The sequence below is a fragment of the Xiphophorus hellerii genome, chromosome 12 (genome assembly GCF_003331165.1).
Source record: "Xiphophorus hellerii strain 12219 chromosome 12, Xiphophorus_hellerii-4.1, whole genome shotgun sequence".
In the NCBI taxonomy this organism is placed as follows: domain Eukaryota; kingdom Metazoa; phylum Chordata; class Actinopteri; order Cyprinodontiformes; family Poeciliidae; genus Xiphophorus; species Xiphophorus hellerii.
Window position 1 is genome coordinate 2,707,849 of NC_045683.1, and position 26,735 is coordinate 2,734,583.

The window sequence follows — 26,735 nt, forward strand, 5'->3', positions numbered from 1 at the left end:
ACAAAAGAAGACTTTATCATATTTACAGTCAAATCCAAAATCATTTGAATCTATTTTTTTTCTTTTTAAATGAATGTTTCTATTTACATTTTCTTAGAAAATACTATGATGAGTTAGGGCTGAAAAACCAGCCAAAACCAGCATTTTGATATCAAAAATTGCGGATATTTATAATTATTGATTTAAAGAATGAGTTGCTAGGCAACCAAAGAGTGAGTGAGTTAATTGATGCCAGACACCTTGCGATGCGATGAGGTTGTCTATCGGCTGTATTTTGCAAAACTGCAATAGAAAAACTTTTTTTTCGCATCATATAAGTCACATAATCAACAACAGGATGTTACTACTGACAGAAATGACAAAAAAGAAGGAAGTGGTTGGAGGATGATGGTGTGGCTTGTTTTTTTAATGAGCAAGCTTATACACATATGATTTTAATTCCCTTTTTGTTTTTTAAAAAGGGAATTACTGGAATTGCAAATTTGTTTTTTCAAGATTAGTGGAATATCAACAAAGTTTTGCAAACATTTGTAATGGAAACGCAGCAGAACACTGAAGCTCGAGGAGTGGAGTTTGACACCTGACGTGAGATCAGTTCAAACTTCTTTTTTTAAAATCCAAATTAGTTTTTTTTGCAAAGTTTATACTCACAAACAAGGCATTTTTGTAAGTATATAAACATAGTGTTTTAAATAAAGAGTTTGACATTGCTGAATTACAACAAAGTTTTCTGAAAACATTAATTCTGCTCATTAATGTATATATTTTGTGCAGAACTAGATGTAATGGCAACAAATGGCAACATGTGGGAGTTTCTACTGGCAGTTAAAGGAAGCACATCGACTTCAGGATTTTTCAGAAAGCTGTAAGGATGATTAATCACATGGAAATTAGACCAAAATTCCTTTAATTTGAGCTCCAAGGAGTTTCCCTCATAAGGAGTGAAGCCAAGTGACAGACGGACAGCTAAAATGATCCACTTTCATACATGATAAGTGAAACATCATTAAGTATGGAAGAGATTTTGGCATGCACACCTGCTTTTTGTCAGAAGACACATGGTCCTGCAGGGCTGGCACACACACACACACACACACACACATTTAGTTGTTTTATTAATGTGACCTGGGAGCGTCTGCCACAAACATTGCGTGTTAAAGTGAACACAAACATAAACTGGCTCAGCCGGCTCTCCTGTAGAGGGAGGAGAAGATGAGGCTCTGCAGATCAGGGACCGAAGGAGGTAAAAGTCACTTCATTCTGTCGGCGACTTGTAAAACCCCAAATGGGTTTAGACAAAAGAATGGAGAAAGAAGTCACCAAGCAGGCATTATGGGGCCAAATACTCCTATGTCCAGTACTCCTATGTTGTTTTGTTACTCGTTCAATTGGCTCCATTTTGACGCGCAAGACGTAACCGGTAAAATCCGGTTTAGGATTTTCAAAATAAAAGATCCGGAAGTAGTTCGTTATTAGTAGTTAGCAGCATGACATGCGGCAAATGTCGTCAGGTCCGGGAGTCGAACCCGCGACGGCCGCGTCGAGGACTCAAGGCCTCCAAATACGGGTCGCGCTAACCCCTACGCCACCACGGCATGCCCTAAAATCGACATTTTTAGCTTTCCATCATGTTATAATGTTATTCCATCATCATAAACATACCTGGAGTGTTGCTTTGATTCTTTCATGCATGTTTGAGAAATCCTTTAATCTCCATGGCAACCTTTCTGCTGTGAAAAACACCTATTTGGACCTAACTCTACCTACCTTTGAGATGCAGCTCTTCCCCCGCTCAGCTCCTTCAGACTAGCCAGCAGCAATTAGCAAACACCCGGTGGAACATCAGCTGAGCTTATTATATTAGCTACTTCTCAGTGAAACTCTGGTAATAATGTTGCTATAGGTCAATAGAGGAGCCATGTTGGGATGACTTCCTCAAGGAGGTATTTCAGAAGGAGCTGGAGTTTCTTAAAGAGACAGAGGCCCAATTTCAAGGCCCTAAATCACAGGTGTCAAACTCCAGTCCTCAAGGGCCGGTGTCCTGCAACTTTTAGATGTGCCTTTGCTGCACCACACCTGAATGGAATGATTAGGTCAATAGCAAGGCTCTGGAGAACTGATCTACACAAGGAGGAGGTAATTAAGCCATTTCATTCCAGTGTTTTGTACCTGTGGCACTTATAAAAACTGTAGGACACCGGCCCTTGAGGACTGGAGTTTGACACCCCTGCCCTAAATTACAAAGTCAAATTTATTTTAAATCATGTTTGATATATACTGTATAGGGTTTTTATAACAGCTGAGGGTGACAAAGTTACTTGATTGTGCTATAAAATGGCACCATGTGTCTTGAAAACACATAATACCGCCCCTTTAAATCCCCAGAATTTGCTGGAGGAAATAAATATGTGGGTCAACAGTTACTATAAGTGTTGATATAAATGTGTAAAAAGTCTTTCACCATCACAACAGTGCTTCTCTACGCCATCTACTGATGGAGTCAGAGTCTTGTAGTTCCACCAGATCTTTGCTAATTGCTGCTGGCTAGTTTGAAGGAGCTGAGTGAATGAGGCATGTGGAATCATAGGGAATCACACCCAGGATGACCGCATTAAGGACTAGAGTCTCAAATTTCAGAGTGAGATTACGTTATTGCAATAAAACATTAATAACTTAAAGATTCTTTCCACATCTTCCCCAGCAGTCCCTGCCTGTGTGCGGCGCTGTGTTGTTATCATTAGCATTTTGCTGAAAGCAGTCACCAAGGCTGTTTTAACAGACGCCTGATGTTTCAGGATCGCCTGCAGACATGACATTGGCTCCACCACATCATTTAGATTTAATGAGTCCCACATCCAGTTTGTACATTATTTCACTTAAAAGCAGGCCCCTCATATTTCCGCTCTAAATAAGAAACATGGCTGGTTTCTTATTGCAGGAAATCTGCAGGCTGCAGGTAGCCATCGCTGAGCATGTTTGCTCCACTGTGCCTCTAATGACGCTCAGGTTTCTGATCTCCACCAGCGGTTGTTGGGTAACAAGGCGATAATTACAGACAGATGGAAAAATGCTGAAAAACCAATAAAAACGTCTGACGGTGTCGCAGAGATGTTTTCACACTGGAAACAGATTCTTCTGTGGATAAACCGTTGAATATTGCATCAGCACATCTGCTTTTTCACTCTCCTATATTTTATTCATATTCAACTGGGGCGGTGTTTTGTTAGACATTTTGTTGTGTGTAGATTAGGGCTGCAACTAATCAGTTCATTTAGCAATTAATATAAAAAAAATGGTGCACTCTACAGATTTTACAATCTTTTCTTAATAACAGAACTACATTAAAATATGCAAATAAATATTTCAATTTCTTTGTTATTTAATAAAATAAGCATTTTCTTGCCTAAAACGTCTTAACACAGCATTTCTTTTGTAAATTTGAACCAGGTGAAGCTAAAACTATCCAAACATATTCGCAGACAAAGGTGGGTTTATCCTAAATGCAAATGGTACTTTTAATAGTTTTGGCTTAATTACTGCTCTAAATATGTTGTTTTTTTCACCAAATGGCCTCTTTTTTTGAGTTTGTACTTCAGTTAACGATTACTTAATGACAAAAATTAGCTGACAATTATCTCAGTAATCGATTAATCATGATTATTTGTGTCATCCCTAGTGTAGATTCATAGTTAACAATATAAAAAACAGATTGTGAATTGTGAACCAGTCATGCAGTTTCTCATAATAATTGAGAAAAACCTGAAATATCCGGACATTAATGTTTGATTACAGTAAATAACAGAAAGACGTTGAAGCTTGATTTTTTTTCCCTCAGAACCGCGTCTTTGTGGTTCTGCTCACTCATAGCGACCCGTTCTGTTCCAGGCTGGGATGATCCGAACCGACTCGGATGAGTATTTTATCGAGCCGCTGGAGAAAGGCACTCAGGAGATGGAGGACCAGGGCCGGGTCCATGTGGTGTACCGCCGGTCGGCGCTGCTGCAGGCCCCCTCTGACAACTCGCTGGATTACCAGCTGCAAGGTAGGAGGGCGACTGACGAAAAACACTGCTTACAGGATAGACTGACATCAACTGGTGCTTCTGGGTTACACAAACTTTGCAACCTCAAACATCCATGGTTTTATTGGGATGGAAAACATATCATGACATAAGCATTTCATGTCAGTCAACATTGATAATTATTGATTAGTTTTTTGTCTTAAATATCTGAAATGCTGCCAAACTGGTTGCCTGATCTTTTCTGTTTTTTATTTTTAAGCAGTTATGAAAGATGAAGGCAAAACCTGAAACTGCTGCTGTGCAAGTTACTCAACAGGTTGTTGCTAGGTAACCAAAGAGCGAGTGAGTTGCTAGGTAACCAAAGAGCGAGTGAGTTGCTAGGTAACCAAAGAACGAGTGAGTTGCTAGGTAACCAAAGAGTGAGTTAGTTAGTTGATATATCCAACCTTGCTGGCCATGAGAGTTTGAGCAGCTAAAGTCTTTCCTCTGCCTTCATTTCCCAGAATGCTGTGCGGTTCTGGATCGGAGTTCAGCAAAATTATTGAACATTTTATCAATCAGACGTATTATCTGTTGATATTGATCATGTGTCTGTTGTGATATCTATTGTTATTGATTTATTGTCCAGCCCTAGATGTATGACAGACCCACCATTGTTTCTATGGCAGAATATGGTGGAGGCAGTATGATGCTGCGGGCCGGTTTTTTTTTATGAAAATGAAAAGGGAAATGATCTGCGCGGAATAAAGGGTGAACAGGGTTAAATACTAATCGTTTATGGAAGAAAACTTGTTAGATTGGGTTACAGTGGAGTGGATTAAATAAAAGCATTTTTATCTGTTAGCACGGTCCAGTCAAAGTCCAGAGATTAATCCAATTTGATTTGGAAACTCTGGAAGATTGCTGTTCAGATGAATAATGGAAAAAAAACTTCAGTCTTTGACTTTGTAGAATTGGCAGAAACCTACCACAAAAAGTTGTTTTCAAATTGTAAAAAACATCAAATTCACGTATCACATTCTTCTGCTTTAGTTTTTCACTACTTTGTGTTGATAGATTGGCCATAAAATGAACTGAACTTTGTAGCTTTGATTATAACAATAAGAACAGCATTGTAACTTATAGTCACGGCCATTCATTTACCTTTATCATCACTTTTATTGTTATTACAATAAATACAACAAAATATTGATAAAAACTTGAACTTCGTATCACCCATGATCACAGTTATGTATGCAGTATCAACGTATTGGGAAAAGCACAGTTTTTCAGATCAGAAAAACTCGATCAGTTGATACTCAGGCTGTAGCGACCCCTGGTGGTGGCAAAATGATACAGCTTTCTCTTTGTTTGCAGTTGAAGAAAAAAATAGCAATCATGCTTTTTGTTTGCGGGGCAAATACAACTAAAACTAAATCTAAACTCACGAATCCCGATAATGCGCAACCAAGGAATGGAACTGTAGCACAGCAAATGATACAGGAAGTTAGAAAAATAGTTAAAAGGTATTATTTCTGGTAATTTTGATGGTGTTCAGTAAGACGAATATCCAACACAGAGTTGACTCTGTCTCTCACCAACCTGCTGCATTGTCCATCTGTTAATGTGACTCCATGCTGCCCAGCGTCCACCTCCATCTTCATTCATATACAGAACCAATAAACTGGTTATTACGATGTTATGACATGCAGGATGTGAGTAAATATGTGTTCAGTAATCATGAATACAGAATTGCAGGCATTCTTAGTCTTAATGTTTGATTTTCTTCACTTCCATGAAATGTTTTTTTCAGCAAACTATCTGCTGGCAGAACTGTTTGTCCTGATTACTATTTCCTTCAATTTGTGCGTCCAAAATTATATTTTTCATTTTGCCCTACACCAACAAATGAACTGTAAATTAATGGCAGGTTTATTTATCTCTAAGTTTTCAGTCATCTTAGGTTGAGGCAGGCAGAAATTACAACAACATAAAGTAATAATGAGAGAAAGATTATCTGCTACAGTCAATGTCCAATTTTATGGAAACTTGCAATAATTAAACTAAACCAACCAATGTTCTTCATTTATTTATTTTTTTTATTGGACTTTATTTGAAAAGGCATACACCTAACATGAAGTCCTCAGTTTACGTTTCTTTTTAAGACTCAAAATGATTCTGTTAGCATTAAAAATCTGATACGCAATTTCTGCTTTTGAGAAAACTAATTTTCATATGAGTCTGTTCAAACTAGCCTTTTAATTAGCCACATGCTAACCAATATTTGGTTAGTCTGATGTGAAACAACAGAAATCCTTATTTAGGGAAGTTGTGTACAAAGTAAATAATTTAGCAAATCTTTCTCTTACAGACTAATGCTGCCAATAATGCTCTGCATCATTAGCAACTCGCTGTGTGTTTCATGTTAGCCTGTTTTTAGCTTCTTTTTAACAATATGAAGCTAACATGCTGTTGCAGCACACAGAAGCTCAGCCCCATTATTTATCACTGCCTGATCGATCACTTTTCTTAACCTGCCTCTGGGAAATGAATGGAGGCAAACGAAGGAAAACATGTTCAAAACCCAAACAGCGTACGCTTCCTTCTAAGTGAAAATGGAGGAACAGTAGATTAAAGGGTTAACGTGGTGTGTGATTGATGCTGTGGGAGATTATGACCGTAAGGCACCGCCGCCATGGCTGTGGGATTCTTTCCCCTGCTCCCTCCTGGGATGTTTAGTGTTGATTGGATTTCTTACCTTTCACCAGCTCAGTTTCTGTCGGAGGATTGTTGAATTGATTTTATGGCTCTCCTGTTGGCCGTGACACCAGACCTGTAATTCATCCTTTTCCTTATCATCTGCTGCTGTGATCCTGAAGCTAAACACACAAACGGACCTCAAGAAAACATATTTAATCCACCACAGCCCAAAGGTGGATGAATGGAAACAAATATAATGAACAGATATCTTTACGTGAGTATAGGCAAAGATATTTTTAGCAGTTAGCAGTAGAGATGCTGCACTATTAGTCTTCTTTGCTTAGCAACAGCAGCTGAGCTTCTATTACAAATGTTCAGAAAGCGTAGTTGATATTCTGCTATCATTGAAAAAACACAATTTTGCAATTGTTGTATTCCCATTACATAAGAAATAAACTAAAATCACATGTATAAATAAGTTTGTTCATGTGATAAGTCATTAAAAAACATGCAGCACCGGTCGTTTATGTGCAGAAAAGATTTTCAAAATAATAATAATAATTTTGATGCAGCAGAAAAACCACCTGATACTAGCACAAAACTTTGTATAGAAAAACATGACATCTTTTAAAAACTGAGAAGCTAATTTGTTTTCGTAATTGGAATTTGTGCAATTATATGATAAGTGGAAACACAGCTAGTGTTCACAATAACCTGTTTTCTCCAATTCGCTGATATAGATAGTTTAATTTTTAGTGGGGCTTTATTTTGAGTAAATTGTTCTTTTTTCAGCTGTAGAGCATATCGGGAAGCTAGCAGATTCTGTTTCTTACAATCGTTCTGGATGCTGAGCCTTGTGTGTGGTCAGGATGCTGTGTTTGTTTTGGCATCTTCACTTCCTGTTGTGAGGCTTGAGGGTCAGGCTGAAGCTGCTGGGCCACTCGGCAGCAGAGCGCTTCCAGTTCGCACAAGCAGAACCGTTTCCTGAAAAAGCAGCTAAAGTTTCTTCAATATACCTCCAAAACATTGGCTCAACAAAACCAGGATAAACGATCAATTTAATTGTGTTTATGGTATCTCATTGTTTCTGTTGGAAGCCCAGATGTGATGAATTTTAGTGGAAGCATCTCCTTAATGCCTGATATGGACCCAGAACTGGAGTCATATTTCTGAAATTAGATATTTTTTAATTTGATTAGTTGGATGACACACTATTCGTTGGGATTTTGTTAAAATATGTTCAGATTCATAAGGTATACCTTGCTAATTTGTTCAGAACAAATGTTCTTGTGGTTATAAACAATTAATCAATTAAGATGAGTTTGATCATTTCCATTCTGATAATGAACATTTTTGAAGGGCAGTTCTGTTTACACAATCCATTTCATTTATGGTTTTGGTTGTCTGACTTTTATCTGTTCGTTTTCATACAATTTTTATTTTATTGTCAGATTCAAGTTATTTCTGTGACCACTGTAGGTTTTTCTTTCATTTAGCAAAGGGCACCAATTTTGTCCAGGAGTGTGTTTGGTTGAAAACTTTTGAATCAGAGGATTACTGTCACTCATTCATTCTCTTATCCACAGTACGATCTTCATATGCAGGGACAGATGACGTTTGCATTATGCAGGTTTCTCTGTCATAAATCAAGGAAATATAAATGCAGCCACTTACTTGCTTTACTAGTAGTCTTCAGTCTTCTACTATAACAGTGTCTGGACATTTAGCCGTTCTTCTTGGTACAATTGATGCAGTTCAATCAAACTAACTGGTTTCCTGGCACACATCCAGTTTTAAATATAATTCTCAAACTTTTAACTCTGCTGCGGTTGGAGTCCTTTCATTAGCTTGATGCTAGCTTGTTTTATTTATTACAAAACCTGTTTGTTTGTTTTAAACACCTGGGCATGTGCCAGGAAACCAACAGATAAAATAAACAGCCAATTCTGCTAATAAAATTATCATGACATTCATCTTTTTTCTGACTGTATGAAAACTTATGACCTGTTTCTGTTTGGTAGTTCTCGAACCAAAAGTTCTCCAGTTTCTGACCATCTAGTTGTGTTTTCCTTGCATGTGTTGCAGCTGAATGAATAATTTCACCTTTGAAACTGCAGGTTGTGAGAAAAGCTGGGATGTTTTTGTTCGTGTATCTCAGAACCCCATCGACTGTTTTTATTGTTAATTGAAAGCAGTTATTGTTGTGGTTTGAAGTCAGAAACCTGCAGCAGGATCTGAGCTGCACGTTGAAGTTTAGTTCATCCTTTGATCAAAGTCAAAAGACCAGAGAACTTAAAAAAAACCTCAATAAATTTGAGCCTTTTGATCTGGATTTAATCTCTGGACCTGGTTAATGTTTCACCTCAACACCAGAACCTTCTCTGCTGCTTTGACTGAGTTTTGATCAAGCCAGTTGGATTTACTGTATTTTGTTTCAATCAGTGTCACAAATTTATCAAAACCTAATATAAACTACAAATTTATTGCTTTTCCTGTTGAATGACTTATAACACACCAGTTAATCTTAATCAACTTTAACCTGAAAAGTTAATCAGGGATTATTAATACATTATTTACATGTTTTTATTTCTAAATGAGCAAAATTAGACTTTCATATTCCAAAAAAGGAAGGATTGTTTCTTTGCTGTAAAATCTCAGAGTCAGAGGTAAGAGTATTGTTTTAATGTACAGTGGATTATTCCCACAATGATTTATGGGTAAATTTTTAAGCACTAATCTGCACAAAAATATTAACTATTCTCTAAGAACCGAAAAATGTGACAGATGTTGCAGTTTTGTTCCAAAAAAATGCTGTGTTTTGAACTTTTGTACATGGATCAAATAGGATCAGATTCGTCTCTCCATCCATCTGAGTCAGAGCTGAAGAGCAGCGTTGTGTTTAGCGTCGTTACCTTGCAGCAACAAGGTTCCTGGTTTGTATCCCTGCTCTTGTTCTTCCTGTACAGGTAATCAGGTTTCCTTCTGCGCTACAAGAACTGAACTCTGCATTCACACCAGCCCCGTTTAGTTCACTGTAATCAAACTCTGGTTTGTTCATCTAGAAAGCCTGGTTCGTTTGGTGAGGTATGAATACTTGATCAGACCAAAAAAGTGAACTCTGGTCCACCTACAAACCTCGGTCTTGGTTCTGTTGAAGTGAACTCTGGTGCTGTTTAAATGCATGTGAACACCAAGCAGACCGGAAACCACTCCAGAAGTAGGAAGTAGACTACCGCACAGGGCATTTTGGGTAAATACAACTAAAACAAACACATAAGCCTAGCATTAGTGGAAGAAATGACTTGTTGTGAACAGAGCATTAAATTAAAATAAATATCAGTTTTTTGACTTCATTTCACAGCCTCAGGACATTATTCTGGCTAAACAGACATCAGAAAGTTAAAAACTGAGACCCCAAAGATAAAACAGTCTGAAAACTTTAGGCTACAGCATAGAAAACTGGATCCTCAGATCCTGAGATGGTGACCTCAGCTGTGGGAACCGTGCCGTTAGCATGTCACACCAGAGAGAAACTCTACCTCCTGTTTATGCAACAGGAATCTAAGCAAATAATTCTCCAGATCTCTCCTTTATTTTGGCAGTTTTTCCTCTGAAGCGTGTAGAAACAAGATTCTGAAGACACTCCTGGAAGGAAAAACAGTCAGGAACATTTTTTGTTTTCCTATAAAACACATTTCTGTAGCAAATGTGCCAAAGAAAGCAGATGTAAGCAGGAAGGATTACACTGCTGAGGTGATAATAATCATCCTAAACATTGTTTCTTTGCAAAGCTGTCGAAGATCAACAGTTTGATTCTTTGGACAGATTTATATCTGAAAGTACTGCGACTGATATTTAATAGTGTTTATTTATTTTTAGTTTTTATTTAAGTTTCTGCTGCATCTGTTCTGTGAGGAAAAACGTTTTTATATTCCTTGCTGTACAGCTATTGTTTGAACTGCATAGCTACTCTTTGTGGTCACAAACTGTAATATTTTATACTACTTTCTACTTTCACCAGATGCAGGTAAAAATTTCTTGGATTTGATAGATACTATTAATACTTAGACACACCCCTCCGAGTGCAGAGGGCCACATAAAAAGCTACGGTGCGCCATGTTCTGCCCCAGGCCTTCAGTTTGACACCTGTGTCTTAAGGTGTAGGAAACAATTCAGGCAAACAGGAAAAAAATATAAAAATGTAGTTTTTAGGAACTTTACTGTGCCTAAATTAGCTACTAACAGAAGAAAACGTTTTTTCTTGTTGGTGTATTTAATTAGTCAAGAATACAGGAAGGAATGAAGAGTAAAATGTTACAGGAATGTGATTTACTTCCTAAATTCTCCTGTTTCTTTTCATCGAAGGGAAATGAATGATTTCCACCTGAATATGAACGTCTGCACCATAAACTCCATTCTGTGGCCAGATCTTTGTGTCATTTGTTCTGCTTCTGTGGAGCCGTTCAACGTTTCCTCTCTGACTCTGGAGCGAGTTCAGAGTTTAAAAGCATTGAACCAGTTCCTGTGTAAATCCTTCGGAGGTCTCTGGCTTCTGAAAATGAACGCTTCAGGACAGCATCCAGGCTGAATCGAAGTCGTAAAGTCGGTGGATGTTGGAGTCTGAGCAGCTGTTTCCAGCAGATTCAGACATGAGGTTTTTTTTCCAGAGTCTGGCTGGAGTCGATGCCAGAGAGACGAAGACGGAGAGCGTTCTCTCATTGGTTGGATGTTGGAGGAGATGAGCAGATAGAGCATGATGGATGAGTCAGAAGTTACATATCTGAAATCTGATCATAAAAGACCAGAGCTGCCTAATGTCACTGCTTCAATGCTGTGTGTAAACAGGTTTTCATGTTTCCAGTAGCAAACACCTAAAATTCTGGGTGTCAGTTTTAGTTTTTACTGGTTGGATGAAGAGGCCAGTAGGAGCGGAGTGCACTTTCTCCAGAAAGCTGCAAACTCTGCAAGACGACAGCTAAAATTTCAAACTAATTGCCTTTGCTTTCCTGAGCTCCATTTAATGAACAGCTTGTGTTCTGAGCCTGGTTGATAAATGCAAATGAATCCTCAGTAGCAGCTAATGGCTTTTCTTAATCCACACCTAGCTGCGCTGACTGACTCACCGTGGGGAATGTAAAACCACGTTGCTCTGAACTTCAGACATGATTCAACTCGACAATGAGCTCATAAAGGAACACATCAGAGTCCAGTTTCTATCAAACCGAGCCGCGCTTCGACTCAGTGTGTGTCGACAGGAGCAGAAAATTATTTCTATAATTTCAAAACATTCAAGGTTAGCAGGTGTTTTGCTGGATTGTTAGTGAGGATGGCATCTCTTAGATATAGTGAGCAGGTAGTTGCAACTATGTGACCCCATTAGGAGTGTGTGGGCGTGTGTGTGAGATGCCAGCTTTGAGATCCTCAGTGAATTGTGAGCATCTCCTGTGTGAGTCTCTGAACGCTTCCTCCCCTCGTCTCCTCAGTCATGCCAGTCACGTCTCCACCTGAATCTGCTCTCTCTGTTTGCATCACAAGCCGGCGGATTAAGCAGATATTTTCCAGGTTGCATCACGTCTTCAGAAGTACGAACCCCGCATGCGCCTGATGAGCTCTTTCCATCTTAAACCTGCTGATAATTAGCCGCTCCACACAAAGCCAAGAATCTGGAGGAGGATGGAAAAGACCTTGAGTGTTGTGCAACATCCTGATTTAAAAAAAAAAGAAAAAGGCTTGCTTAACTCTCATCTAATATGCTTTGTTTATTTTCCAAAAGTCTTCTGGCAGCTGACTGGTGCATCTTTTTTTTTCTTTCTTTCCATCCAGTCTGCAGCAGAAAACCAGATGTTTTAAATTCTTCCTCCTTGTTGCGATCATACATCCGTTCTGTCTTTTACAGACGGCACTGTCTCCATCTGTAAGATGGAGAATGTGCTGTTGCAACACTTTTGGTTTTCTTCGCCAACGTCTTTGCATTGTGTAAGAATGTGAACGCTGCAGGAACTAGGAATCAGAGAAGCTGGCCAGTGGCATGGATTCTGTGGTGGAGTTATGTATTTTGAGGTTTTGCTGGTTTTGTTTAAACTTTATGCCTGAAAACATTGATGATTGAGGCAAAGCAGATGTTTTAAACACTGAAAATATGAGTTAAAAGCTGCAAAAACAAAATCTTCCCAACCTTTCACTGCTCAGCAAGATGTAGGAGCTTGCTTTAAGTCAATAATTACTTAGTTTTTTTTTTACCTTTTTGTGGGCTCTAGTGTCCCTTATATGACAGTGGGCTGACAGGAAACGGGGAAGGAGAGGGTGGAAGACAGGCGGCAAATATCGTCGGGTCCGGGAGTCGAACCCGCAACGGCCGCGTCGAGGACTGAAGGCCTCCAAATACGGGTCGCTCTAACCGCTACACCACCACGGCACGCACAATAATTACTTAGTTTTGATAAACTGGTAGATTTATTTTACTTGTAACAAGGCATTTTTGCTGCATCTTGCTGAAAAGGTACTTATAAGTTAGTTTAGTTTTATTTCAAGTGTAACAAGATATTTTGACTGGAAACTAGACCAAAAATACTTTGTAATATTTTGTGTTTTTGCAGTGTAGACATACATTAACTTTTCAAAATTTTTTACAACCACAGACTTTCATGTTTTTCATTAAGATTTGATGTGATGGATAAACACAAAGAAACATTTTTATATATTATTTTAACCACATATGATTGTATTTACTAACTATGTGACTTCTGAAGGTAACTGGTTGCACTAGATTTTATTTTGGGGTATCAGAATGGAAATTTCTGGAAACTAATGCACTTTGCAAAGTTCAGAAGCTATAAATTGAGTTTGTCTTATTTGCAGCCATCCCACAAGCAAAAAACTATGGTGTCCCAGAAGGGTCATGAAAATGCAAAAACCACAATGGAAGTTGAGCTAACTTCTGTTTTAGCATAAAAGACGTTTCATCAATGAGGGAGTTTGAAGTGCTTCACATAACAGAGATAAATCATGGATGAGTTGCTCCAGATCTTGCTAAAACTTTAGGTCTTTAATCCCAGAAATGTTCTTCAGGTGACAGAAGACCAACTTTATAACTGACTTTATGTGACTCTGAAGGTTCAGCTCTGAGTCCATCACTAAACCTCTAATAACTGAAGCTGTGCTGATTCTTTTCACATAACTTCTGTTGTGGTTTTTGTTATTGAATTTTTCCTTTTGCATTTTCATCCTTTACCTTCTGGGCCACCGTAGGAAACAATGAGTATATGAAAACACAACCAGGTATTTCTGCCTCTCCAGTGAAAAGCTCAGAAACTGCAGACGGAATCATTGAAGAAACCGTGAAATTTTCGGTGCAGGTCTGAGTTTGTTTGGGTATTTTTTTCCTGCCCTGCTTGTTATCAGGAACTCGACCTTGAGTTGTGCAACAGCAGCAGCTGAACGCTCTCCAGGCAGGTTCGTCTCCTCAGTCAGTACATTGCATTCCCATCCAGAACCAGCACAGTCTGAATTATTATTATGATTCGCTATGTTTGGCCATGATGGAGAATTAAACACAAAATAAACACTAATAATAATTTAAGAGAGCCTCCCATCCATATTCAACCATAGAGAATAAAAATCCATCTCTCCCATCTGCCATCTCTTGAAGGATATTTTCTCTTTGGTATTTCTGAATCATGACCTCTGACCTTAACAAAGTGAAGCATGCAGTGCTGAAATGTCGCTCTGTTCATTATGTGACCTCCTGGATGAAGCATCAAGCTGGTTTTGGACTAATTTCTTCTCCTGTGAAGGTTCTCCACTCTTCCATTTCCACAGTGACTTACTGGAGTCTGAGAGCTTTTAAAATGACTTTGTAACATTTTCCAGACTGATAGATGTTTGTGACTTTCTCATCTGTTCTTGAAGGGTTTTTTTGTGGGGGAAAGGGGAAAGGAGAGGGAGGAAGACATGCGGTAAACGTCGTCGAGTCCGGGAGTTGAACCCGTGACAGCCGCGTCGAGGCCACGTTGCCTCTGGATGTGGGTCGCGCTAACCCCTCCGCCATCATGGCACGCCCGTTCCTGAAGTTTGATAGATGACTTGTTGCTTTTTGAGATATTGCTGTTTCATTTTTATCAGAAAAGCTCTATAAAAGGGTTTTATTTTTATTTTTGTCCAGTCTGGAAGTAATCAGGTCTGGATTTGCCAAGTGAAACTCAACCAAAGAAATTATGGCTAATCATAGTTAATTCAGGAATTAGCAATGGGGCCAATTCCACACATGGACAGCTAGTTTCCCTTAATAAATGACATATTCATTTAGAAACTGTTTGTTTTTAAGTGTGGCTAAAAAGCTAAACTTTACAGAACTTTATGTGCTAATATGAGCATCAGATAAATGTATTCTTGTAAAAGTAATTCTGTAATATTATCTCTGCATTTCCGGTTTGTTTACTAAATGCATTGGAAACTGCTGAGACAAACTGGAATTCAAGGAAGCGGTGAGGAGGCTCCGCCAGACCTTTAAGTTTCTATTTTAAGAGTCTGGCATCATGGATTCTGTGTAGGTTTTCTAACTGCTAATGCAGAAACAAACAGGACAGAAAACATCCAGTGTGTAGGTGAAAACAGACTCCATTCATAAACGTCCACCTCCCTTCATCTCTGGCAGCCATTATTCACTTCACGCTTTTATATCGGTTCGTTATCAGCTGTTTTTTGGAAGGGGAAGCAGTTCGCTGCTCAGCCGGCGTTCAGCGATGACATTGGGTTGTTTGTTCTTGGACAGAAAAAACAACAACACAGATGCAGGTCATGAAAATATATAGAACTGCCTGAGAGGAAATACAGTAAAGTTTTCTTCCAGAAAGTGGGTTTGGAGCCTGTTATGAATGGAGCCTAAGTTTCTCTGCATGTTGTAGGTGAGCGACCCAAACAAGGCCCGGCGTTGTTCGCTGCAGGCTGCATTTCTGCCACTTCTGACCGGCCTCAGGCTCCTGGCTCAACAACAGATAAGCAGGCTGCCACCAGATAGAGAAGCCATTCAAATGTAAACGGGCTACCTTAAAGAGTGCCTTTAAAAATCACATTTTATTTAATAATCTGGCAAATTGTTTGCATTTTATTTTGGCAATACTTAAGAACACTGTTAAAGATGTTTAAGGAGCTTAAAACAAAATTAATTGCTTGCTGCAGTTGCATAATCAATCAATCAAGTTTATTTGTAGAACATATTTTAGCAATAAGGCAGTTTAAAATGCTTTCCATCGTGAAAACAAAAAAGTCACATCATACAGTCAACAGTTGTGAAAACCAACATCAGACGTTACATTTTATCAAGTTCCATCGTTAAAATCATCAATACATATCAAATACGTTGGTTTCATATTTCATGGTTCAAAGCAACTCTAACCAGGTGGGCTTAAAGGAACTCAGTGTTTCGGATGTTTTGCAGTTTTCTGGAAGTTTGTTCCAGAAAACTTTCTTTGTGACGGCACTTGCATCACAAGTGCCGTCACAATTTAATGTTCCGGTTGTTGATTTTTGTGCTTTTATAAAGATCCAATTCATCATAGAGATAATCTTAAGATATATTCTTGCCGTGTAGAATTTAAATCATGAATTTAAATCCAACCCAGTTCTGCCTGAGCCCGCAGGCATTGTGTCGGAGCCTGGTCGGCCGGAACCCAAAGTAAACCCGCCATATTATTTAAGATTTTACTGATTTTGTTTTTAGAGCACCATGTGAGGACGCGTGTAACTTCCCCAGTAGGGGTATTTTTACTACACTGTGCTTATTTTTATTTGGGTAATTTTATTATGACGTATCTCTACTCTTACTTGAGTAAAATTTTTAGTTTCTCTGCCCATTTCTGATTAAAAGTACTTTTTGAATTTACTCATGTTGTCTTTATCTGAGTGACGTAGGTGTGAGGACAAAAAAAAGAAAGAAAACCCAAATATTAAGGGTTCCTGTTGCTGTATGCACTAAACCGAATTCACCTTCATTTTTTTCCTCCACCGTGAATCGAGGTGCAGAAGTGAAGAGTCTCACCAGCAGAGTTAACTTTGCAGGTTGCACACAGAAAACTCGTCCTCAGGCAATCACGAGTAAAAGAAAATAGTTTATTTATTAAAACAGAGACTGTACGCAGTGGTTGGCCGCCTTCATATTTCATGTGTTCTGAAAGTGAATCTGTAAAGTTTTAGCCTGAATTAAAGAGCCAGAAGTCTGACAGGATCATTGTCACAGTTTCTAATGTTCCAGTCATTTTAAAGTTCTCACATAATTTTTAGATCAAAGTTTGAATTAACTTCGACTGACGGCTTAGACACAGAGACAAAGCTTCATGTTTTAAATAATTTTCTTCATCAGTGCCCAGATAGAACAAAAAAAACAAAACATCTTTTAAAATTCAACCAGTTTGAAGAAGAGGTTTGAGATTTTACTTGGAGGGAATTATGAAGTAAAGGAGAAAGTGATCATCTGCTTTATTTTTATGTTTTATGTAAGATTTATCTTAAGTGTGATTAAGCACAAAAATCGGCATTTCTGATCCAAAGAACATCTCTGGACTGGACAATCAAACTCCAACTCCTCTAGCAGCAATGCAAGGGTTACTTTCAACCATTTCTGAATATAAAAATCTATAAAAAATACAATTTAAGATCTAGCATCTACAAACAATTTCTCTGCTCATGGATTCATGGTATTTTACTTATTTACCACAATTTAATCAGGCGTTAATTTAGCACTCATTAAACCTTCCTTAATTATTTTAATATAAATACAAATAAAAAAAATTCTCTTGATGTCTTATTAATTTAAATATTATCTACTAATCAAGAGAATGATTTGTATTTTTTCAACATTTCAATTCTGTTACATCAGTGAACTTAACCATTGATCTGCTTTTAGTGTTTGAGGAATAATTTCCTATGGACTGAGATGAATTGTTCAGATTTTACTGTATTTCTTTAAATGTGATGTTCTTCACTGATTGTCTTTGCTTGCTTAAAATAACACTCATCATTATCGTTGCCCTTTTCCAATCACAAAGCGTTATTCCTGACAGGGAAGCATTAAATGAAAAACTAATCAGACAACACTTAAGAAGATTTTGAAAAATTATTAACCTTGAAGCTTCCTGCCTAATATTTTGTGCTGCTGCTGAGAATCATAAAGACACAGAAAAAAACTGCCCAGTTTTTATTGTTCCTGGATTCTTAGAAATCTTCCTGGTTTCTGGTGTTTTCACCAGGCCATATTTAATATCCGATACAGTTCATATCTGCAGTCTCTGGCTTCTTTTTACCCTGATATTTGAAATCCCTGATCACAGAGCGAAGCTTTGACCCAGTTAGCCTCCGCTCTGTACTTTGCTTTATACTCGTCTCCTGTGAGGTTAAATTGACTCTGAGGCCTTTTCTTGTTTTCGCTCACCTGATGCCATCGGTAAACTTCCTGGTTGAAAGATGTAGAGCTGCTCTTACCGCTGAGTTGCATCACTTCTCTCCCCTTATCCTATCTTCTCTTTTTACACATTCAGTTCCTCACTTTGATTCTCCTCCTCATGCCAACTGGAGTGCAAAGAATTAAGGAAATGCAGCTTTAGCAAACATTTGAGAGTTTCCAACAGACATCTATAAATATGAGCGATAATTATAAACTAAGCTTGAATCTGCAGCTGTAAATTCCAACTGATGAGGAGTAATGTTTTTCTCTACAGTCCACATATTCACATATTTCCTTTGAGTCTTTTTATTTTTAGTAAAGTGTTAATCTCACTTCCTCCCCATTTACTGGTACCCCTGGTAGGAACCCTTAAAATGAAAGTTTCCTTTAATTTTCACTCTGAAATGTTTGCTGCTGCATTCCAGTATTATATTTAAATTCTGGCTCTGACTGTAGACAGGCAAGTTTACACAAACTGCTATTTTTATATTTTATGAAGATAAACTCAATACTGTTTTTGATACAGATATTTGTGCTCTCATTAAAAACAAAAACATGAAACAATTTAGACTTAGACTTAGACTTGTACTTTATTGATCCTTTGGGAAGACTCCCTCAGGAAAAATTTAGCCCTCATTTAGAAAAAATATCTAATTTAATAGTGTTGCCTTGTTGTAATGCAAAAACTTAAAATAAAGATGGTACCTGGATCAAATGTTGATCTCCTTCATGAAGGTCTCAAACTTTAATTCAACACCGTTTGCTTCTTTTTGCTTGTCAGCTTTATGTTTATGCAAATAAATTTGATCACTGTATGCTAAAGTTAATTGTGTTTTAAGATAATTGTGATTGCATTTCTGTGCCATGTAAATGTATTCAGCAGCAAAGCTTAATCTTTCTGGCACTTACCAACTTTCCAGAATCCTATAGCAACTATTTAAAAAAAAAAACTTTACTAGCAACAAATCTAGCTACTGTATTTGTGTTGTTAGACTTCAGCAACATGTGACAGTCTCACAGTCGTCCTGCACTGCTGCTCATCAAACTTTGATGTAAATATAATTTTAATGCTTTTCTTGTCCTTGACTCCGTTGTCGATCCCTAAAATAACAGTAAAATATAGCTAACATTTCCACTGGTGCTTTTTGGATAAATTAGACCTTCTACTCAATTGGATTTATGTGGTAATAGTTAAGGTGAAGCATTAGTTCTAAAGTTATTTCATAAAGTTAAATTGAATTTGTTTTTGTACTCACATTCTGTCTGTATTTTTCTCAGCATATTCTTGCTTCTTGGCTAAAGTATTTATTGCTGCAGATACAGGAGTTTTGCTGAACTTTTTAAGTTGCTCTCTAACATTGAATGTCATTGTGTTAGCTTGTAATGTTAGCGCAGCTAGCTTGTGTCAAAATGTAACATTTGTTTTTTCCTGTGTGCCTGCCTCATGGAAAATGTATCTCCAAGCAGTGCTGTCATTTAACTCATCAGCTAAACAGGGTCTCATGTTTTTCTTTCTTGTACTTTTCATGTTAGCAGATTTTAAAACTTTTACCTCTTTGAAGAGCTGAGTGGCTAGCAGGAGGTCAGGAACTGAGTGTCTGTTTTTGCAGAACTACTGTTGAAAGAAGTGCAAAAATGTGGGTAAATGAAGTTAGTTTTCATATACTTTGATGCAAAGAGTATCTAAATAATAAATTTTTTTAGTATCGACTTTATCAAAGGATGGCTTATGTTTGACAACACTGGTGTCAAAGCGTGTTTATTCCCTCAGGCAAACAGAAAGTCGTGGATTACTAAAAATAAAATTCATATAAAACTTTTATATGTTTTACTTTAAAAATCAGAGGAAATATGAACTTTCCAGATAATTAAACTAAGATTTGCATTAGATTAAAGGGAACCCTCCTGCTCGGAATCAAACTGCCTTTTACCTTTGCAGTGAAAGTCCCATAACTGATTTTGTTAGCTAAGGAAACCAAGAGCTAGGAATCATTAGCTCTACTTTAATATAATTCCCAGTAGGAGGTTGAGTGTTGGCTTCAAATTTATGCCCTAAAACCTCACAGGAGCCTGTTTAGTGATTTAAAAGCGCAGGTGGGCCACAGAGAAAGCACGTAGACACACATGCAGCTTTTTAACGCTTAGCAGCGCCGAACCGCAGCGCCGCATGGCGCAGAGGCGGGCTGCTTCGTCCAGCATCTATTTGTCCTCTTGTGGTGCGCTGCTGGTAATTAGGCTGCATTGTTGGTCCCGTCAGCACCCATTTTCATCTCTATTGAGAAATGAGAAAAGAGAAACGGACAAAGCGTTAGCCTCGGTCATAAAATCCAGGGTAATTATTCTTGGTTTTATGTGCAATAGGAAGTTAAATTCCCTTATGTGACGCAGTAAATTGCCTGCATTAAATCACCTGCAGGCTTGGAGGATCTTGGTGTAGAAACAAGACAATAGCTTCTGGTATGGTTTATATTTGCTACGTCTTTTATACCTGGTGAGTTAATTGCTCATTTATCGGGTTGCTAGTCTCATAAGGGGGATAAAAAACACAAAGTGGCTCTTAAAAGGGCACTTTTGTTTTTGTGAGAGATGCAGTGTATGATTTTAAAACTTTTTCACTAAAGAAACTTTGTCTTTCCTACTTGGAAGCCAAAGCTTTAGTTTACAGAGACGTTGTAATGCAAGGGTGTCCAAAGTGCGGCCCGGGGGCAATTTGTGTTCGCTGAACTGATTTTGTCCGGCCCCCAACGGAGGCTTTTTATTTGTAATGTTATTTCCTAAATTACTTTTTTACAATGGAAAATGTTAACACAAAGTATTCATCTTTTTATAGCCAGGTTTTTTATCAAATTTAGAACCTCGTTCATCCAGAGACTTTCACTGAAAAACCGACTTTGCTGCACCTAAATCAGCTTTCATTTAATTTATGAAACTTAGCTAAATATAGGAAGTGATCTGAAAAAAATGTGGCTGGACAATTTCTTGACATGTTGGATTTGTGACACATGTCGAATGTTTTGATCAGACGTCTTCTCCTTTGAATGTCAGCGTTTGGCGATCCTGACCTTTTCACAGTCCATGAATCCCACCTGAAGCTGTTTCCAACCATCCGCGTTCAGGGAATGAGAGGCTAACGCTGATGAACTGGAAATGCGCTGAAACATGACAGCGTTGTGATGATTTAGTGGCTCTGACTCATTGGTCTAACTCCACTGTTGAGTGAAAGCCGTTCTGACTGCTCTGATGTTTCACCCTCGTTTCTCTTTGGAGCTTTTCCACTTTGAGTCACCGAGTACGAAATCACTACAAAGGACTGGGAATAAATCAGTAATTGCTTATAGTAAAGTTTATTTTGGAAGGATTTGCAGTGGAGAGATAGTTTACACACCCCTGTTAAAATGCCATTTTTTGGATGCAAAAAGAAACTTCATATATCCGGCGCAGTTTAATAGAAACTCGTCCAAATTCAGTTTTCTCTTGTTTACATTCTTGTTTTTCAGTGTTTACATTATGCTTAAATCCAGTTTAATTTAATATCTTTAAGATGAAGCCAATGACATTTTAGTTAAGTCTAAATTGAGAATATTTTGGATCCTCAAAGATGACAAGAACTGTTTATGTTTAGTAGTTAAATCTGTCTGAGGACTTTGCATTAACTTATAATCATTAAACCTCAAAAACACAAACTCTTAAAAAAGTATTTCTGGTCTAGTTTCTAGTGCAAATATCTTAGTGACTTTAAAATAGTACAAAACTAACTTACTGGTAACTTTTCAGCAAGATATATTAGTTTGAATCTTATATGTACTTCCTAAAATGAAATAATATTGAACATCTTTTCACATTGACCATTCCCTTCAGGATTTTGCTGTTTTTTTATGCAATCGAAATCACTGATTTGTGTTACTTTAAAAATATGTACAAATAATTTTGCATTATTTATGCTTGTGCATAATGGTAAACGTGACTTTTTGATACTCTTCTCATTGATCACAGACTTTAACCCCACATTAGGCTGAGGCAGTTGTGTAGTAGAAGTAAGAAATACTGCCGCCTGCTGGTGGGGGATAGCAATCAGGTAAACCCATTTTTTGAGCTTTTTTTAATGGAAAATTTGCAACAGACTCAGTTTTAATCAAACAATTACGCGTTAGTGCAAAAAAGTGCAGGGATCTCTTGATTTTGTGTGAATTTTTGCAATCGCAAAATCACCAAAAAATAGCAGAAGGCATGTAGTTTAGCTTTAGGCAGAGAAAAACAGTTTGATTTGACTGTTAAATAATATTTTAGCACAATGGTCCTATTTACGCTTCACTCTGGAGTCCAGAGGGCCTCATAAAAATATATTTTGGCTGGATTTGGGAAAGCAACTCCTGTTAGCCATTGCACTCACCCTCGTTATGCATTATATGCCGCCTACTGGTTGAAATTATTATGTATGTACAAAATAATTATTACTTTTGTCATGTTTTAATGTGATACTGTACACTTCTGTAGAAATGCGAGATGAAAAGGTCAAAAAGAGTTGCATGATTGCATTTTTTAACAATAACAACCAGATGTTTTGTGGGTTTGTAGATTTTGTTTCCACAGTTTGAAATTAGCTTTTTGCTGCAGACAAAGGTAACTTGATCTTTGTGAGCCACTTTGTTTAAAGCCTTACTAGTTTTGCCACAAGAGATGAATAACTCCCAGCTTAGCGTAGATTTCATGCTAATTCTTGGTGAGGCTATTTGAGTGATTCCCAGACATGGCGGCAGTAAATGGGTCAAATCCTGCAGCCCAGCGCTGCTTCACACAGAACAGATAAAAGGATTACGGCCCACGTTTTAATGTAACATGCTGCTTGGGGTTGTTGAAAATTTGGGATGCCGTCCAAATAATGAGAATGTTTTGTTAGTTTCCTGTCAGACCGAATAACATTTATGATTAGAAATATATTTATTTTCTGCGTCCACACAGGGTTAGACTTTGGCCTAAATTTTATAGTGTAAAAAGAAGAATACTCATCTGTTGACATACCTACATGTCTAATGGGGCTCTGGAGCAAAGAATGAATTAGGGATGCAAACAGTTAATTGCTGATTAATGGTATAGTAGATTAAAATGAGTTCCAATCAATTAATAACATATGTCTAGACCAGTGTTTCTCAAACTTTTCCAGGACCACTTAACCCGTTTAACAAACACTCACAGACCACCGGATGTGAAATTGCCCTGCAGTCACACAACATCATGTTCTAAAAACAATAAAAGTTCAGTTCAACCCGAGAAACTGAAAAATGTTCCTGAAGACATGAAGACATGAATTCCTCCGATCACATTATTATTCACATTATTTTGAGTGACCCGCTCTTAAGCTACTCATCCATTATTATTTTTAAACACAATCCTTTGGTAAGCTAGCTGTTTGCTGAAACTTATGCCCCTCATTTCAGTGTTGTAGTTTAGCCTTCATCCAGCAGAAGGCGCCACTGGTCTTTAAGGAGAGCCAGTTGATACAGAAAAAAAGATGGCAGAGCTATACCAGAATAGGAACAGAGTCTGGTGTGGGATACAAAGTGACTTTATGCGTCTAAAGTTTCACCTGAATAGCGTTCATACAACTGAGCTGCATGACGGAATAGAAACGATTATCAACCAAAAATTGCTGATGTGGTACGAAGGAAAAAATGCAATAAGGCAGAAAAATTATAACGTTATGTAAAAAAATACGCTGATAACGTTGATTTTGACTTCATGGAGTGAAGTTTTAGCATTCTGACAACAACACTCTTCTGTGTGTTTCACATATTCCATTCTTTTATTTTTCTATTTAGCAAACTAAGAGGTTCCTTTTTGTTATGATTTATACATATTTATTTCACAAAATATATTTTAGATGTAAAAACAATACAGTAGAAATTCTGCAGACTGTTTGGTTTTTATAAATTTAAATGAAAGATTGTCACACTGACGACATCAAGGTGCTTTAGGCTGCAATGCATTATGGGTAAATGACATATGCTAGCTCTGTGCAGAGCTGACCAGAACAGATTAATAACGTCATTGAGCCGTTTCGATTTGATCCGGAGTGCGTTGAAGTAGATGGGAATGTATAAATCACAAGAAGAAATGTGTATCGTTGTCTAAAAAACAACATGAGAACCAACAACTCTGGTAAAGTTAGCCTTCCTGTGTTTTTAAAGTTAGCCTTCCTGTGTTTTTAAAGTTAGCCTTCCTGTGTTTTTAAAGTTAGCCTTCCTGTGTTTTTAAAGTTAGCCTTCCTGGGTTTTTAAAGTTAGCCTTCCTGGGTTTTTAAAGTTAGCCTTCCTGTGTTTTTAAAGTTAGCCTTCCTGGGTTTTTAAAGTTAGCCTTCCTGGGTTTTTAAAGTTAGCCTTCCTGGGTTTTTAAAGTTAGCCTTCCTGGGTTTTTAAAGTTAGCCTTCCTGGGTTTTTAAAGTTAGCCTTCCTGGGTTTTTAAAGTTAGCCTTCCTGGGTTTTTAAAGTTAGCCTTCCTGGGTTTTTAAAGTTAGCCTTCCTGGGTTTTACTCTGGAGATTCCAGTAGAGGACGGACCAAACCGCACCATCAACCCAGCAGGTGAAAAAATGGGGAGAAAAATATAACAAAAGATATATAAATCTTGACGTAATTTTAAGTCTTTTGCATATCACAAACAGCAATATTTCTAATAATTTGACAAATTGCAATAAATTTAGGCCAAAATGTTCAAATTATCGTGGCCACTTCGACTTAAACTTATTTTATTGTCGTTGCACAAAAACACAACAGTGAAATCGGCAACGACATGTTATTGCTTGGAGCACACAGAAAATAAATCAATAAAATATTAATAATAATATATTTCTAAATATATGTAACTTAGCATTTTCAGACAGTCTAAGTGGGGGGATTATTGGTGTTGAACAATCTGATGGCTTAACAATTAATTATCGATAAGATCAATTAACTTTAGGTATGAACGTTACAGATTAATGAGTTAATCCAGTGTGTATTAACTCCGTCACAGCAGTCAGAGTAGATTTCCACTTGAGGCGCCGGCCGGCCTCTGGTCCATTTTTAGCCTGCGGTAGCTTGCAGCCACCTTGCCCCGCTGTGGGCCGGCGCTGGCCGCTGCAGCCGGGTTCCCATGGGAGCGGGTTGCAGGCCGGGGTCGGGTCTGCCGGGCGTGGCGCGGCGAGGCGGCGGCAACAGGAGCGCTGCTGAGGAGAACCTGTGCGTTTGAAGTAGTGGACCTCAGAAAAGCCTGTTTACTCAGCAGCAGGACGACAAGAATGCCCGAGTCATGACCAGAGCGGCAGAGCGGAGGAATGCGCTCCACAATCCCCACTCTGTGGGAGCCGCGCCGCACTGAGGTGGCAGCCGTCTCTTCCTATTTATCCAGGCTCCCTCTCCACTCAATCACTGGCAAAAAACTAGTAGCAAAACATGTAACTAGTTACATTTACTCAGTTACATTTACTTGAGTAACTTTTAAAAAAAAAAAAAGTACTTCAGGGTATTTTTGCTATCCTGTACTTCTTCCTTTTACTTGAATAATTTAATTATGAAGTATTTCCACTCTTGAGTAAAGTTTCTTGATTTTTCTACCCACTGAATGAAAAACAAACATGTTTTAACCAAAACTTCACCAGACGCAGACACACACCTGCAGCTTTTGTTAAAGTTTCATACATTTTTTATTGATAGAAGCTGATTTGGAAAATGTTTCTAATTTTTTAAATTTATATAAACTATTTTCATCCTTAAAATATCAAAATTTCCACTTACCCTTATATTTTGGTCTGTCTGACGATGTAATTTTTAAATATTAAATGATTGATAATTTGATCAGTTACTCAGTACTTGAGTAGACATTTTACCAAATACTTTTGTAATCTTACTGTAGTAATTTCTTGGCAACTTTTTTACTTTTACTTGAGTAAAAATATGTTGAAGTGGTTCTGCTTTTGCTGAAGTAAAATGTTTGGGTCCTCGGCTCTCCTCTGGTTTAGACGTGCTGCTGCAACCAGCCTCGTTTCTAACCCTGCTGAATAAGCATATTCTTGAACACACGAGGTCATTGTAGGTCATGTGACCTTTGTTTACCGACTCTGGTTTGTTTGCTGAGTGGTCTTCATAAACTGACATAAACTCCATATTTGGTTTCATGTCTGGTCCACTTCGCTGCTGTGGGTCCAGATTTCTGCCTGCTGAAGGAAAATGTTTCTGCTTCTGCTTTATGTCAAAAATGAATTCATGCTGCTATGAAATTTGTGGCTTAACATCAGTAACACAGTTTTGCTATTTTCGGTTTAATATTGGAGTTCATATGCAGGAATGTTGTCAGATGGAATCTGAAAATAGCAGCACCAAATGGTTTATTAATGCAGCATCTCTTTCTACTGGAGATGCACCGACCTGATATTAACATCTGTATCAAGCCTGATCCGCAAAGGCAGATCTATTCAGCCTAATTCTACGCTTTTGAAGGTTTGGAGCAGTTTATTTTAGGTAGTTAACCTAAAATTGTCAGTTTTCGTTTCTTTATTGTTTATTTTACATTAGCTGTTATTTTCCTAATTGCACTGTCTCCAGTTGGTTGCTGCAGATGGCCGTTA

General features: G+C 37.9%; 1 protein-coding gene across 2 annotated transcripts in view; it reads left to right on the forward strand.

The window, feature by feature from the left end:
• Positions 1-26,735, forward strand: part of adamts3 (ADAM metallopeptidase with thrombospondin type 1 motif, 3) — a 157,264-nt gene that overhangs the window by 33,564 nt on the left and 96,965 nt on the right. For both annotated transcript variants that reach the window (XM_032578401.1, XM_032578402.1), the window contains exon 4: positions 3,886-4,042. In XM_032578401.1, coding sequence (XP_032434292.1) covers positions 3,886-4,042 — 157 coding nt within the window. The remainder of the gene's footprint in view (positions 1-3,885; positions 4,043-26,735) is intronic.